General features: G+C 44.3%; 1 protein-coding gene across 6 annotated transcripts in view; it reads right to left on the bottom strand.

Moving 5' to 3' along the window:
* Nucleotides 1-5,514: 5,514 nt before the first annotated feature.
* MTUS1 (microtubule associated scaffold protein 1) overlaps nt 5,515-14,057 on the bottom strand; it is a 460,214-nt gene continuing 451,671 nt past the window's right edge. For all 6 annotated transcript variants that reach the window (XM_063920828.1, XM_063920830.1, XM_063920829.1 and 3 more), the window contains 6 exons: nt 13,613-13,718; nt 12,866-12,939; nt 12,673-12,771; nt 11,813-11,929; nt 10,455-10,552; nt 5,515-7,250 (listed from right to left, as the gene is read on the bottom strand). In XM_063920828.1, coding sequence (XP_063776898.1) covers nt 7,031-7,250; nt 10,455-10,552; nt 11,813-11,929; nt 12,673-12,771; nt 12,866-12,939; nt 13,613-13,718 — 714 coding nt within the window. In that variant the 3' untranslated portion in view covers nt 5,515-7,030. The remainder of the gene's footprint in view (nt 7,251-10,454; nt 10,553-11,812; nt 11,930-12,672; nt 12,772-12,865; nt 12,940-13,612; nt 13,719-14,057) is intronic.

The raw sequence follows: 14,057 nt of genomic DNA, 5'->3' as shown, positions 1-14,057 counted from the left end.
TTTTCTTGTTGTAGGAGGGGTAATTTGATTATCACCTGCTGGGAATACAGCTTGTGAATTGTTTCCCATACTGCCTCCTTGTCGGAGGGAGACCTTGGTAAACCAGACTTCAGGAGCCTGCGAAGGGGAAACGTCTCGACATTCCAATCTGTACCCCTGGGATACTACATGTAGGATCCAGGGGTCCTGTACGGTCCCAGCGTCATGCTGAGAGCTTGGCAGAAGCGGTGGAACGCTTCTGTTCCTGGGAATGGGCTGCCTGCTGCAGTCTTCTTCCCTTTCCTCTATCCCTGGGCAGATATGACTCTTATAGGGACGAAAGGACTGAGGCTGAAAAGACGGTGTCTTTTTCTGCAGAGATGTGACTTAGGGTAAAAACGGTGGATTTTCCAGCAGTTGCCGTGGCCACCAGGTCCGATGGACCGACCCCAAATAACTCCTCTTCCTTTATACGGCAATACACCTTTGTGCCGTTTGGAATCTGCATCACCTGACCACTGTCGTGTCCATAAACATCTTCTGGCAGATATGGACATCGCACTTACTCTTGATGCCAGAGTGCAAATATCCCTCTGTGCATCTCGCATATATAGAAAATGCATCCTTTAAATGCTCTATAGTCAATAAAATACTGTCCCTGTCAAGGGTATCAATATTTTTAGTCAGGGAATCCGACCAAGCCACCCCAGCTCTGCACATCCAGGCTGAGGCGATCGCTGGTCGCAGTATAACACCAGTATGTGTGTATTTACTTTTTATGATATTTTCCAGCCTCCTGTCAGCTGGCTCCTTGAGGACGGCCCTATCTATAGACGGTACCGCCACTTGTTTTGATAAGCGTGTGAGCGCCTTATCCACCCTAAGGGGTGTTTCCCAACGCGCCCTAACTTCTGGCGGGAAAGGGTATACCGCCCATCAATTTTCTATCGGGGGGAACCCACGCATCATCACACACTTCATTTAATTTATCTGATTCAGGAAAAACTACGGTAGTTTTTTCACATCCCACATAATACCCTCTTTTGTGGTACTTGTAGTATCAGAAATATGTAACACCTCCTTCATTGCCCTTAACGTGTGGCCCGAATAAGGAATACGTTTGTTTATTTACCGTCGACACTGGATTCAGTGTCCGTGTCTGTGTCGACCGACTAAAGTAAACGGGCGTTTTAAAACCCCTGACGGTGTTTCTGAGACGTCTGGACCGGTACTAATTGTTTGTCGGCCGTCTCATGTCGTCAACCGACCTTGCAGCGTGTTGACATTATCACGTAATTCCCTAAATAAGCCATCCATTCCGGTGTCGACTCCCTAGAGAGTGACATCACCATTACAGGCAATTGCTCCGCCTCCTCACCAACATCGTCCTCATACATGTCGACACACACGTACCGACACACAGCACACACACAGGGAATGCTCTGATAGAGGACAGGACCCACTAGCCCTTTGGAGAGACAGAGGGAGAGTTTGCCAGCACACACCAAAAACGCTATAATTATATAGGGACAACCTTATATAAGTGTTTTCCCTTATAGCATCTTTTATATATTTCTAACGCCAAATTAGTGCCCCCCCTCTCTGTTTTAACCCTGTTTCTGTAGTGCAGTGCAGGGGAGAGCCTGGGAGCCTTCCCTCCAGCCTTTCTGTGAGGGAAAATGGCGCTGTGTGCTGAGGAGATAGGCCCCGCCCCTTTTTCGGCGGGCTCGTCTCCCGCTCTTTAATGGATTCTGGCAGGGGTTAAATATCTCCATATAGCCCCCGGAGGCTATATGTGAGGTATTTTTAGCCAAAAAAGGTTTTCATTTGCCTCCCAGGGCGCCCCCCTCCCAGCGCCCTGCACCCTCAGTGACTGCCGTGTGATGTGTGCTGAGAGGAAATGGCGCACAGCTGCAGTGCTGTGCGCTACCTTAAGAAGACTGAGGAGTCTTCTGCCGCCGATTCTGGACCTCTTCTCGTTTCAGCATCTGCAAGGGGGCCGGCGGCGAGGCTCCGGTGACCATCCAGGCTGTACCTGTGATCGTCCCTCTGGAGCTAATGTCCAGTAGCCAAAGAAGCCAATCCATCCTGCACGCAGGTGAGTTCACTTCTTCTCCCCTAAGTCCCTCGTTGCAGTGATCCTGTTGCCAGCAGGACTCACTGTAAAATAAAAAACCTAAGCTAAACTTTTCTAAGCAGCTCTTTAGGAGAGCCACCTAGATTGCACCCTTCTCGGCCGGGCACAAAAATCTAACTGAGGCTTGGAGGAGGGTCATAGGGGGAGGAGCCAGTGCACACCACCTGATCCTAAAGCTTTACTTTTTGTGCCCTGTCTCCTGCGGAGCCGCTATTCCCCATGGTCCTTTCAGGAACCCCAGCATCCACTAGGACGATAGAGAAATTAATATAGTGTCAATTGATACTGTATATGGGGGGCTGTGATAGTTTGCCCACTATATTTATAAAGGGGTTAATTGTTATATTGGAGGCTATGCTGATATGCATCTTTACCCCTCAACCCTTCACCCACTACTGTACCCTTACCCCCTAACCATGTCCTTATTACCTCATCCTGCACACACTACTGTACCCTTACCTCCCTCACCTTGCACACACTACTGCACTCACCCCCTAACCCTGCACACGCTACTGCACTCTCGTCCCCCTAACCCTGCACACGCTACTGCACTATCGCCCCCCTAACCCTGCACACGCTACTGCACTATCACCCCCCCCCCATCCCTGCACACGCTACTGCACTATCACCCCCCTAACCCTGCACACGCTACTGTACCCTTCCCCCCCTAAACCTGCACACACTACTGCACTATCACCCCCCTAACCTTGCACACGCTACTGCACTATCACCTCCCTAACCCTGCACACGCTACTGCACTATCGCTTCCCTAACCCTGCACACGCTACTGCACTATCGCTTCCCTAACCCTGCACACGCTACTGCACTATCGCCCCCCCTAACCCTGCACACGCTACTGCACTATCGCCCCCCCTAACCCTGCACACGCTACTGCACTATCACCCCCCTAACCCTGCACACGCTACTGCACTGTCACCCCCCTAACCCTGCACACGCTACTGCACTGTCACCCCCCCTAACCCTGCACACGCTACTGTAACCTTACACCCCTAACCCTGCACACACTACTGTATCCTTCCCCCCCTAAACCTGCACACACTACTGTACTCACCCTCTAACCCTGCACACACTACTGAACTCTCACCCCAACCCTACACACACTACTGCTCTACCCCCCGCTAACCCTGCACTCTCACCACCCTAACCCTGCACACGCTACTGCACTATCACCCCCCTAACCCTGCACACGCTACTGTAACCTTACACCCCTAACCCTGCACACGCTACTGTACCCTTCCCCCCCTAAACCTGCACACACTACTACACTATCACCCCCTTAACCCTGCACACGATACTGCACTATCACCCCCCTAACCCTGCACACGATACTGCACTATCACCCCCCTAACCCTGCACACGATACTGCACTATCACCCCCCTAACCCTGCACACGCTACTGTAACCTTACACCCCTAACCCTGCACACACTACTGTACCCTTCTCTCCCTAAACCTGCACACACAACTGTACTCACCCCCTAACCCTGCACACACTACTGAACTCTCACCCCAACCTTACATACACTACTGCTCTACCCCCCGCTAACCCTGCACACTACTGCACTCTCACCCCCCTAACCCTGCACACACTACTGCACTCTACCCCCTAACCCTGCACACACTACTGCACTCTCCGCCCTAACCCTGCACACACTACTGCACTCTCCCCCCTAACCCTGCACACACTACTGCACTCTCTCCCCCCTAACCCTGCACACACTACTGCACTCTCTCCCCCCTAACCCTGCACACACTACTGCACTCTCCCCCCTAACCCTGCACACACTACTGCACTCTCCCCCCTAACCCTGCACACACTACTGCACTCTCTCCCCCCTAACCCTGCACACACTACTGTACCCTTACCCCCCCCTAACCCTGCACCCAAAACTATGTCCTTATTACCTCACCCTGCACATACTACTGTACCCTTACCCCCTGTACCCTGCACACACTACTGCACTCTCACCTTCCTAACCCTGCAAACTACTGTACCCTTAACCCCACTAACCCTGCATACACCACTGTACCCTTACCCTGCACACATTACCGTACCCTTACCCTGCACACAATACTGTACCCTTACCCTCCCTAACCCTGCACACACTACTGCACTCTCACCTTTCTAACCCTGCAAATGCCACTGTACCCTTACCCTCCCTAACCCTGCAGACACCACTGTGCCTTTACCCCCCAACACTGTATCCTTACCCCTCTCTCCCTCACCTTTCCCATTCTCTCTCCTGTTAATGAGGGCTACTACTGTACAGTGTAATGAGATGAAGGTTGCATTACTGTGTGACATAGTTAGAATATTTTATTCTGTATTTTTAAATGTTTATGTATTTATTTTATTTTTGGGGGGGTGGAGGGGGGTAGCCTGTATTCGAGCCCAGATTCGAGGACTTTGGTACGCAGCCCTAAGGGGCTGCAAAGATCTGCAAATACGCCAGTGCCACTTACTTGCACAGGTATGTTATTAAACGACTGCTAATTGGATTGATCGCCTAATGTGTTTCGCTGGGTGCACAATGCCGTAAATTTCACATTTAGATGCTAGTTAGAATTATTTTAGATGTTGAAATACAATGAAAAGCTACAGATGTGTCCTCATACATCATTGCTGCAGTCGCGCCAAACAGCCACTCTCGGCGCCTCAAGTCCTACAAGACTCTGCTAGCGTCGGGTATCTTTTTTGCTGAAACTGCGTCTTATTTGACATGTGATCAGGACACACCGGGAGATTGTGCCGATAAATTTGACATGTGAAACTTGTATACCTGTGTGCAACTTATTTTCAATACAAAGTTCAATTGTGCTTCATACACAGATTTAATCGCACACCGATATACAGGTGTCACATACAAATTAAATAAGCACAGTCTCCTGGTGTGGTCTAGTCGCTTCACAAACTACTAATGTGCATTTTTCGACCAATAAAAAAAAAAAAAAAAAAAAGACACCCAACGTGTTGCGCAGAACCTGTTAGCTCACTCGCGCCAGGCATCTCACGCTGCGTTTCATATGGAGGTTAGATATAGGAAGACACATTTGTATGGGGACTTCACTGAGCCTTTGCCATACTGTTGACATACAGTATGCATAAAATGTTTATATGGGGTAACGACACTTTGTAATCATGACGGTTTTTTGACCAACAGTTGAATCATGTGACTATTGCTAAACAATCACTATAAAGAAAATTAATTGAGCTGTTGACTAATGTTGGATAACCACAGGTTGACTGATAGTAACTAGCTGGATAGAAAGTAGTCCGGATATTCCTGAAAGTGATTGTATAGTGTAGATGGCATTAGCAAACATACTGTAGATAACACGCAGAATAAAAAAAAATAAAAAACAGGCACTGATCTGAAGTAAATTATTGTACCAATAAATTTATTCTCTCTTATTACATGTCAGAATATATTTCCATCATTACAAACCAAGCAACTACAGCTTTATTTCTTTTTACATCCAAGTTTGCTAGAAGCTACACACATTTGCATGAAGATGAAAACAGAATTTTTTTTTTTATTTAACAAAAACACATGTATCCTTTTTCTGTGCCCGTATTCATCATATCAGTGCCCAAAATGAAATCATTCGGCTACAAAGACAAATCAGGGGTACTAACCAATACAAGTTGGCGACAGGCCTGAATGTCATAACCAGGAATCCCAAGTGGCAGCATGAGAGGAGACTCTCAGGGATGACCATGTAGTGAAGGATGCTGGGAAATAAAACTCTTTGGAAATGCTGCAAACTATTAACATACAGCAATGTATTTATCATCAAGTTAGTGGGGTAACGAGGGAGAAATAACAAAAGGGATGAATCTCCGCAGCTCAAGGCCTGCAGTCTTTTCTTTGGTGGATGTTAGAAGAAAGCATAAAATAATGATCAAGATCTAATATTCCCATCCTAAGTCTCGGCAGTAGATTGAGCAATATGGATAAAATATAAAAAATAAGAAAAGAAGGAGGAAAAAAAAAAAAAAAAGAGTGACCTTAAAATAAGGCATATAGTTACACGTCAGCTAACCTTTCTAGGTGCAGTGTCGCCTCATGTACCTCCCAAATAAATCCATTATATATTTGTTTGCCTTAGAAAAGTTGCTGCAAAGACGTAAGCATAATGCAGAGAAAATGGTACAAACACGGGTGCCTTGCATAGTCCCAAAAAGTATTTAAAAACCCCCCAAAACAAACAACACACATGTAGCAGATTGTTAGTACTCGACGATGAGGAGCAAGGGTGATCTTCACAAAAGCAAGACACGATCAACGTTTTCATACTGTAGGGATGAAGAGTTTAAAACCCAATAGGTTTCCAGGTAGTGTTTGATGCAATACAACGGTAAAAGGTGGAAATCTGCTGTGCCACGTTTCAGGAGCAGGATTACAGTTTATCCAGAACAAAAAACAAAACAAAACCCAAAACAAAAGGCAGCACGAGACACACAAACCACGTGTGTAACATCCATCTCATTCACTTCACAACCACCCTGATAAAAATAAAAAAAAACAAGAACAGGAGGTGCTAAAACAATATAAAGTTTGTGATCTTTTATCTACAAGCCCTGAGCTTTTTTCCCCCTATGAACTCGCTGTAGGTGAAAAAAAGGCAAAACGCAAGAATTGTTGTATCTTGCTATGTAAGTGCTTTGTGCAACAATATCCATATATATATATTTACCATAAAGTCTTCTCTTTAGCTAAAAGAGCAACATGAACCAAGCTTCAATTCCAGTAAGTTAAAGAACAGTTTCATTAAATCAAAAATTCCAGATGTTCAGGTATCTGATATAGTTTTTGTTTCCATTGTATTTGTCCAAAGCAATCTCACCGCAATGTTCTGAAATGTGAGAGAGGAGTCTCTAGCCAATGCTGTGTCATCTTGGTGACACTGTTGGGCTGGAAAAAGAGCCAGAGTTCCGGGGGGATGGATGGAAAGGAATCCCAGGAGAGGATGGGGACAGTTTTTTAGGACTGCATAGGTCACCGTTGTGCAACTTCCAGAGGAGTTCTTCATTCTCCATTGAGAGGCGCTTGTTCACTTTGGATTCTTTCTCCAGAGATCTCTGCAAAACCTCCTGCTCTGTGGACAGCTGCCTGCAGTGGCCAAACAAATAGACGATTTGTACATTTACCTATGCAATAGGTACAATATAACATACAAATACATCAGCATGTACATAACACTGGTGGCAACCATTTCAGACCCAGCAGTCCTAGGATGATCTAAGTGCTAAACCTAGAATGATGATGCAACCCGTATAGGAACATAGGCAGCAAGAGTCTATATGGAGCCAAGGCTGGCTACTGCCACTCTTATGCAGTACAATAACAAGGCAGCCTAATCATTACGTGCAGAAATCCTAAGCTCCCTACCACACTATCAGTTATCAGACTCATAATATATAATAAAGTCATACTCGCTGTAATATGATAATGGAGACAGCTGGGGTCACTTCACACTTGCAGGAAGTATCAAAGAGTTACAAATATTTGGGGTCAGATAGGTTTCTCGAGGGGGGGGGGGGGGGGGCTTCCTTCTTTAGGACAATTCGAAAAATAATAATTAATCCATTTATGACATGAAAGTAATTGGGTGAATTTGGCATCTGCCGTGGGGAATACGTCCTGTACAGTTAAGGTTTTTGAGATTCTTCAGTATCCATGCTATTATTTACATTGTATCGTTGTTGGCATACTAATATTTACAGTGTGTAATTGTTCGATCTATTTCAGGTTTTATGCTCTTGATAGTGATATATATGTTTTTTTGTGGATTAGACCGTTTACAGGTTGATTTTATATTCTTTTGCAAATAATGATAGAATATTACGGTTTTGCAAGGGTTAAGTGTTTGGATTACACTAGTTTCCCTGATTTGGCAGCTGACCATCTGTTAAGATCTTCGAGAGAGTTCATTTTTTCTTTAATATTCATGATAATGTGGTCGATCAATTATTTCGGATTCAGTGACGTGAACTTGGGTGTATAAATGGTTTCATCACACTATCCCCACCTCAAGTTCCTACGAGGTTAACGTCACTATTCTATTTTCCGCATGCTGTTCCTCACCACATTAACGAACCTGGCCCTATCACATGCATTATAAACCAGTGCTCAAACATGGATATCCTTAAACCGGGATTGCAGAGGGTAGCACTTTGGAAACACAGAATTATCAAATACAGGGTATAACTATCATTGCCTGCAAAATGGGACTTAATTTCTCCGGCCATGTAATTTTCTCCCCTGTAAAAACTTGAGATGAGCAGGTTTGGTTCTCAGAGAACCGAAACCTACCGGACTTCACTACCCGAGCCCGGATCAGAGTCAGGCTCAGGTTTTCCCGCCCGACTCCGAAACCAGAATGAGGCAAAACGTAATCATCCCGCTGTCGGATTCTCGCGGGGTTTAAATTCCATATAAGTCGCCGCCATTTTCACTCTGGCATTGGAGAGTGTAGAGAGGACGTGTCTCCGTCCTCAGTGTCCTGCATCAGTCCAGTGGTGGTGTCTTGTGCTGCATCAGTCCAGTGGTGGTGTCTTGTGCTGCATCAGTCACAGTGGTGGTGTCTTGTGCTGCATCAGTCCAGTGGTGGTGTCTTGTGCTGCATCAGTCACAGTGGTGGTGTCTTGTGCTGCATCAGTCACAGTGGTGGTGTCTTGTGCTGCATCAGTCACAGTGGTGGTGTCTTGTGCTGCATCAGTCACAGTGGTGGTGTCTTGTGCTGCATCAGTCACAGTGGTGGTGTCTTGTGCTGCATCAGTCACAGTGGTGGTGTCTTGTGCTGCATCAGTCACAGTGGTGGTGTCTTGTGCTGCATCAGTCACAGTGGTGGTGTCTTGTGCTGCATCAGTCACAGTGGTGGTGTCTTGTGCTGCATCAGTCACAGTGGTGGTGTCTTGTGCTGCATCAGTCACAGTGGTGGTGTGCGGTACTGGCGTATAAGTCCAGTCCAGCGGTACTGGCGTATAAGTCCAGTCCAGCGGTACTGGCGTATAAGTCCAGTCCAGCGGTACTGGCGTATAAGTCCAGTCCAGCGGTACTGGCGTATAAGTCCAGTCCAGCGGTACTGGCGTATAAGTCCAGTCCAGCGGTACTGGCGTACATTATTTTTATATTATAATAGATAGAGATATATATATATATATATATATATCTCTATCTCCTGTTGCAAAGCAGATTACTGAGGCCTTAACAACTATGCTGGTGTTAGACATGCGTCCGGTATCCGCCATTAGTGCAGTGGGACTGCAGTGCCAACCCTAGATGGGCCAGGTGTTTGTGACGCACACTTGTGTCGCTTAGCTTAGTCATACAGCTACCTCATTGTACCTCTTTTACATCTTTGCATGATGTGCTGTTTGGGGGCCTTTTTTTTTTTTTATATCTGCCATCCTGTCTGACACTGCAGTGCCACTCCTAGATGGGCTAGGTGTTTGTGTCGCACACTTGTGTCTCTTAGCTTAGTCATCCAGCCACCTCGGTGCAACCTTTTGGCCTAAAAACAATATTGTGAGGTGTTCAGAATAGACTGGAAATGAGTGGAAATTAATGTTATTGAGGTTAATAATACCGTAGGCTCAAAATTACCCCCAAATTCTGTGATTTTTTTGATTATTTAAAAAAAAAAATCATCCAGATCCAAAACCCGAAAGGGTGGTTTTGGCATAACCAATCCAAAACCAAAACACGGGCGAGGAATTAGAACCAAAACACGAAAAGCGCCAGCCGCACATCTCTAAAAAACGTAAAATTGTATATGCACTTGATATCTAGCCAAACAAACTATTTTCCACAATTACAATATATAGGATTCTTAGATTTCCTGTTTTCTTTCTTTGGAAGTACTGATTTTTGGTTTCAAAAGGTTTGTGCATGACTGAGAACTGTGCGCAGCCTAGCAAACTGTGAAACTAGATAATTTTAATTTTCTAATTGGGAATATTTTGTAATATGCAAAATATTTGTCTGATTACAATTTAGGAAGAGATTTACTTAAGTTGGTTTTACAAAAGTGGAGATTAGCAACCAATCAAAATCTAGCTATCGACTAGAATGAGCCACGGTAAATAACGAGAATCTGGTTGCTACGAGTAGCATTGCAGCAAAACTGCACTTTGGTAAATTTGTCCTCTAGGATTAAGTAACTTTGGTTGATAGAGGATTTTGAAACATTTTCATATTTATTTATATTTCCCCATAGTAGTGACATCAAATAAAAGAGACCCACATATATAATACACCACAATTATATTTGTTCAGTGACTTAATCCATTCTCTTGCAATAAATGGTGTTACCTGGATAAAGCTACGTGATTCGCCATACGAGCCTTGAGATCCTCGTTTTCCTGCTGGCATTTGTTCAATCTTTCCACTAGTGTTGTGTTGGTCTCCACCTTAAAATAAAGGCATAGTGGTGAGACACAATACCAGGTACAGAGCGTGCCAACTTCACTTTAAGAAAGCAGATTCTGAGGCCTAATAAATAAAATATCAGGGGATTTAAAAAAAAAAAAAAAAAAAAAAAAAAAAAAGATTGGCAACGCCAAGCGACTCCTTACACAAAATCAATCTTCACTCAAGGAGATTAGTTAGCACAGCTTTCAGAATTACAGCCGGAGAAGCACAAGAAAACGAGAAACTGAGAATTAAATGACGTGGCCATTCAAACGCATAATCACAATGCAATCCTGTTCCAGTACCAGTCTCCGCTGTATTACTGAGAACGGCCAACATGTAAGCAGAGTGCAGAAGACCGCTTCACCACTTGTCAGCTGCATTTCGCGGCCAGTGCGCAGAAGATTTTATGTATGTGAGGGATGTGCAATAAAGTGACTAGGACATGTAATACACTGGACGCTATTGTGCACCTTGCACTAATTAAATCAGAGGCTGTAGCTGGGGCTGTTAGAACTCCCTCAATGGTCTATCAGACAACAGACCCTGTAATGAGGATAGCACGGAAGGGCCAGTAGGATTAATCCCCTTTCACACTTGCATCCCATTTGCTCTGTGAATGACTCTCAATACACTCAAAGGAAGGGGGCATAAACTTCCTCATGAAGAAATAATTTATCAGTTCCAAATACTGTAATTCATAAGTACTCTACCTTACATCTAATGCAGCTAAAATCTCTCTACTGGTCCAAATCTACAGCGCTGAAAGGATGTAGTATGCCCATCCCTTGCTGAGTGGCAGCTCCCTGATTACCTCCTCCCATGACCGATTCCAGCATTTCTTCCATGCCGCCTTCTCTAGAAAGCCTCCCCATGCCCTCTCTAAACTCCTCCCTTAGCCAAGCTCACCACCCCTCCTCCTAACTCTCTGGCCTCTGCAATACCCATCTCCTATTGGGTCCACCCAAAACCCCTCTACAATTTAACCAGACATTCTAAAGAGGCTGTGGCTGGACACACTGTCTGATGCTATTCTCCACTGTGTATGGCGCTGTGGATCAGAGGGTTTCTTACAAGATTATACATGACTAATTTAAGTATTAAATTAGAAATGAAAATCACTTTGATGCACTCCACAGATTTTGCTATAGTATTTCTTTTTTTAAAGTAAAATAATGTAAGATATGTAGAAGAGAGACATTTGCTGCATCTATATAAATGTTACTAGCGTAAAAGCAGCAATATGGAAGCACGCTCACCAACTTCTCGATCTGCATCAGCTTTTTGTCTTGCTGGTGTAATTTCTCATTCTTGATCTCTAACACTGCTTTCAGGCTCTCCAGCTCCTGCTCCAGGTACATAACCTGAGGGTTCTTCTGTGGGGACAGACAGAGAAACAAGTTACCACACCCGGTGGAGCCAGCAGGTTGGTCTAGTTCTAGGAGACCTCGGGTTACATCTCTGCAGCAGAAATACCTCACGTTTCTTTTGCTCCACGCCTAAGGAGGTCTACAGTCATGTGATCTTCTGCAGATGCAGCAAGTGAAGGAGACCGCCATTACACTGTACAGCTTCAAGTACTTCACAGCTAGTGCAGTCAGACTGCATCGATTTCCATCCATTAGACAGTGATCTTACATCAATAGATACTAATGGAATAAAATATCATGCAAACTGGATGCATTGTGGGCACACTCCACTAGTATATCTGTTGTAGAACTGTGATTTCCATAATACCTCTTATAGACTACCATCGTAGGTCACAGCCGGGAGCCTGACATGGGTGCTACCCGGCTGCAAGCCGCGCCAGCCCCCTTTCCTACTGCAGACACCAACCCAGCATATTGCCGGGCTGGTGACTTTGCTGGTGACGCGGCGAGATGCAACCCGGCTCCAATTTACACTGCACAGTTTGCTGGGTTGAACCTGTGTTCATCCCTGCAAACTGCCCGAGTTGGAATACCGGGTCAACTGGACCCTTTTACACCAATCAGCAACACAGGTTATGAACGCTTATGTGCAATAACCCGTGTTATATGCTGGCAGTGTAAAAGGGGTATAATACAGCGTGAAGCCACCTTCCTTCTGGCCAAATAAGCAATGTACTGGGTAAACTGACCTGGACCCGTTTCTCTTTGGACAATTTTCTTAGTTCTTCCTCAGCTTTTAGCTTCTCCTTCAGGAATTCATTCTCCTTTGTCAGCTCTTCTATTTTTTTCTTTGGATTGAGAAAAAAAAAAAAGGATTATAATAAAGTAAGTAAACACCCAATACGAAGTGAGGATCTGGTACAGAATAGGTACAGAACTAACCTCTATATCCGCCTGCTTTTCTTTAGCAGAGTCTTCTAATGCTTTATTTTCCAGCACTTGGCGGTTTCTCAGTTCTAGGAGAGATGAACATGGGTTACATAAACAGACCAGATATAATTTTCCATAATACAACGGATATGGTGATGTAGATGTAATATCTGCATTTCACTCAAAGCGATCAAAAATAAGAATTGAAATAAGATATCAAAGATGAAAATCCCACGATAACAAACTTGGATGAGCCTACCAAATTGGCAGTCATTTGTATCAGGGTGGACAGCGACATGGCTTACGTGTAGCTGTAGTGCTCGTTCTAGCAGAATATAACACTTTTTTTTTTAATAAGTCAACTATTTAAATTGGCACTCCTATTCCCCGTTATGCACGCTCATATAGTCCAAATAGAAACTCTAATAATTAAGTAGAAGATGGGATTCATGTATTTCATTAATAGCTATTTTATCTACCAGTGCAGATCATCAAAGGGACACATACATTTTTCATATGACAGTTCATTAATTATTTTAGTTTACAGGTTATGGAGCTGGTATGTGGGGCAAACACCCTCTGCCTGTAATTTAGCCTTGCACAGCAGCCAGTCTCATCCATTCATTTATTGGAATGTTCTTAGTATATACGGTCCTTAAAGTGATAGGCATTACCTCTACTAGAGTTACTGTATATTACAGTACAGTTTTGATTACTGCATACTATTAATAGGCAAGAGAATCAAAGGGACTTTCTTACCAGTAATAGAGTTCTCAAACTCTTGCTTTACAGCTTCTATGGACTCTTTATGACTGGTGTCCGCTGCCAGTCTGTAGGTTTCATGAGTGGTATTGAGGTCATCAACCTATATATAATAAAACAAAAGGCACTTTGTTATATACTATTCTGTGACATTCTACATACAAACCGTACACCCACATAAAGTTACATACAACGCGGTTCTTAAGTTTTAAATGGTCATCCTGAAATGTCAGACTACGTGGCCTCCAGCACACAAATCATAGTTACTAATATGGCCAAGTTGCATTCCCAGTTCTTTAAGAAATCCAGTCACCTCTTTGCGGTGTCATTTAAAAAAATAGATTTCATAGTTTATAGTACTGAGAGTTTTTACTTCACTTTACATATCAAATGTATTCTTTTTTCCCCTAAAATATGTTATAGGTGGTCTCAGTCAATCATT

Source organism: Pseudophryne corroboree, chromosome 1 (assembly GCF_028390025.1).
Source record: "Pseudophryne corroboree isolate aPseCor3 chromosome 1, aPseCor3.hap2, whole genome shotgun sequence".
NCBI classification, from domain to species: domain Eukaryota; kingdom Metazoa; phylum Chordata; class Amphibia; order Anura; family Myobatrachidae; genus Pseudophryne; species Pseudophryne corroboree.
This window is presented reverse-complemented; position numbering and strand designations above follow the sequence as displayed.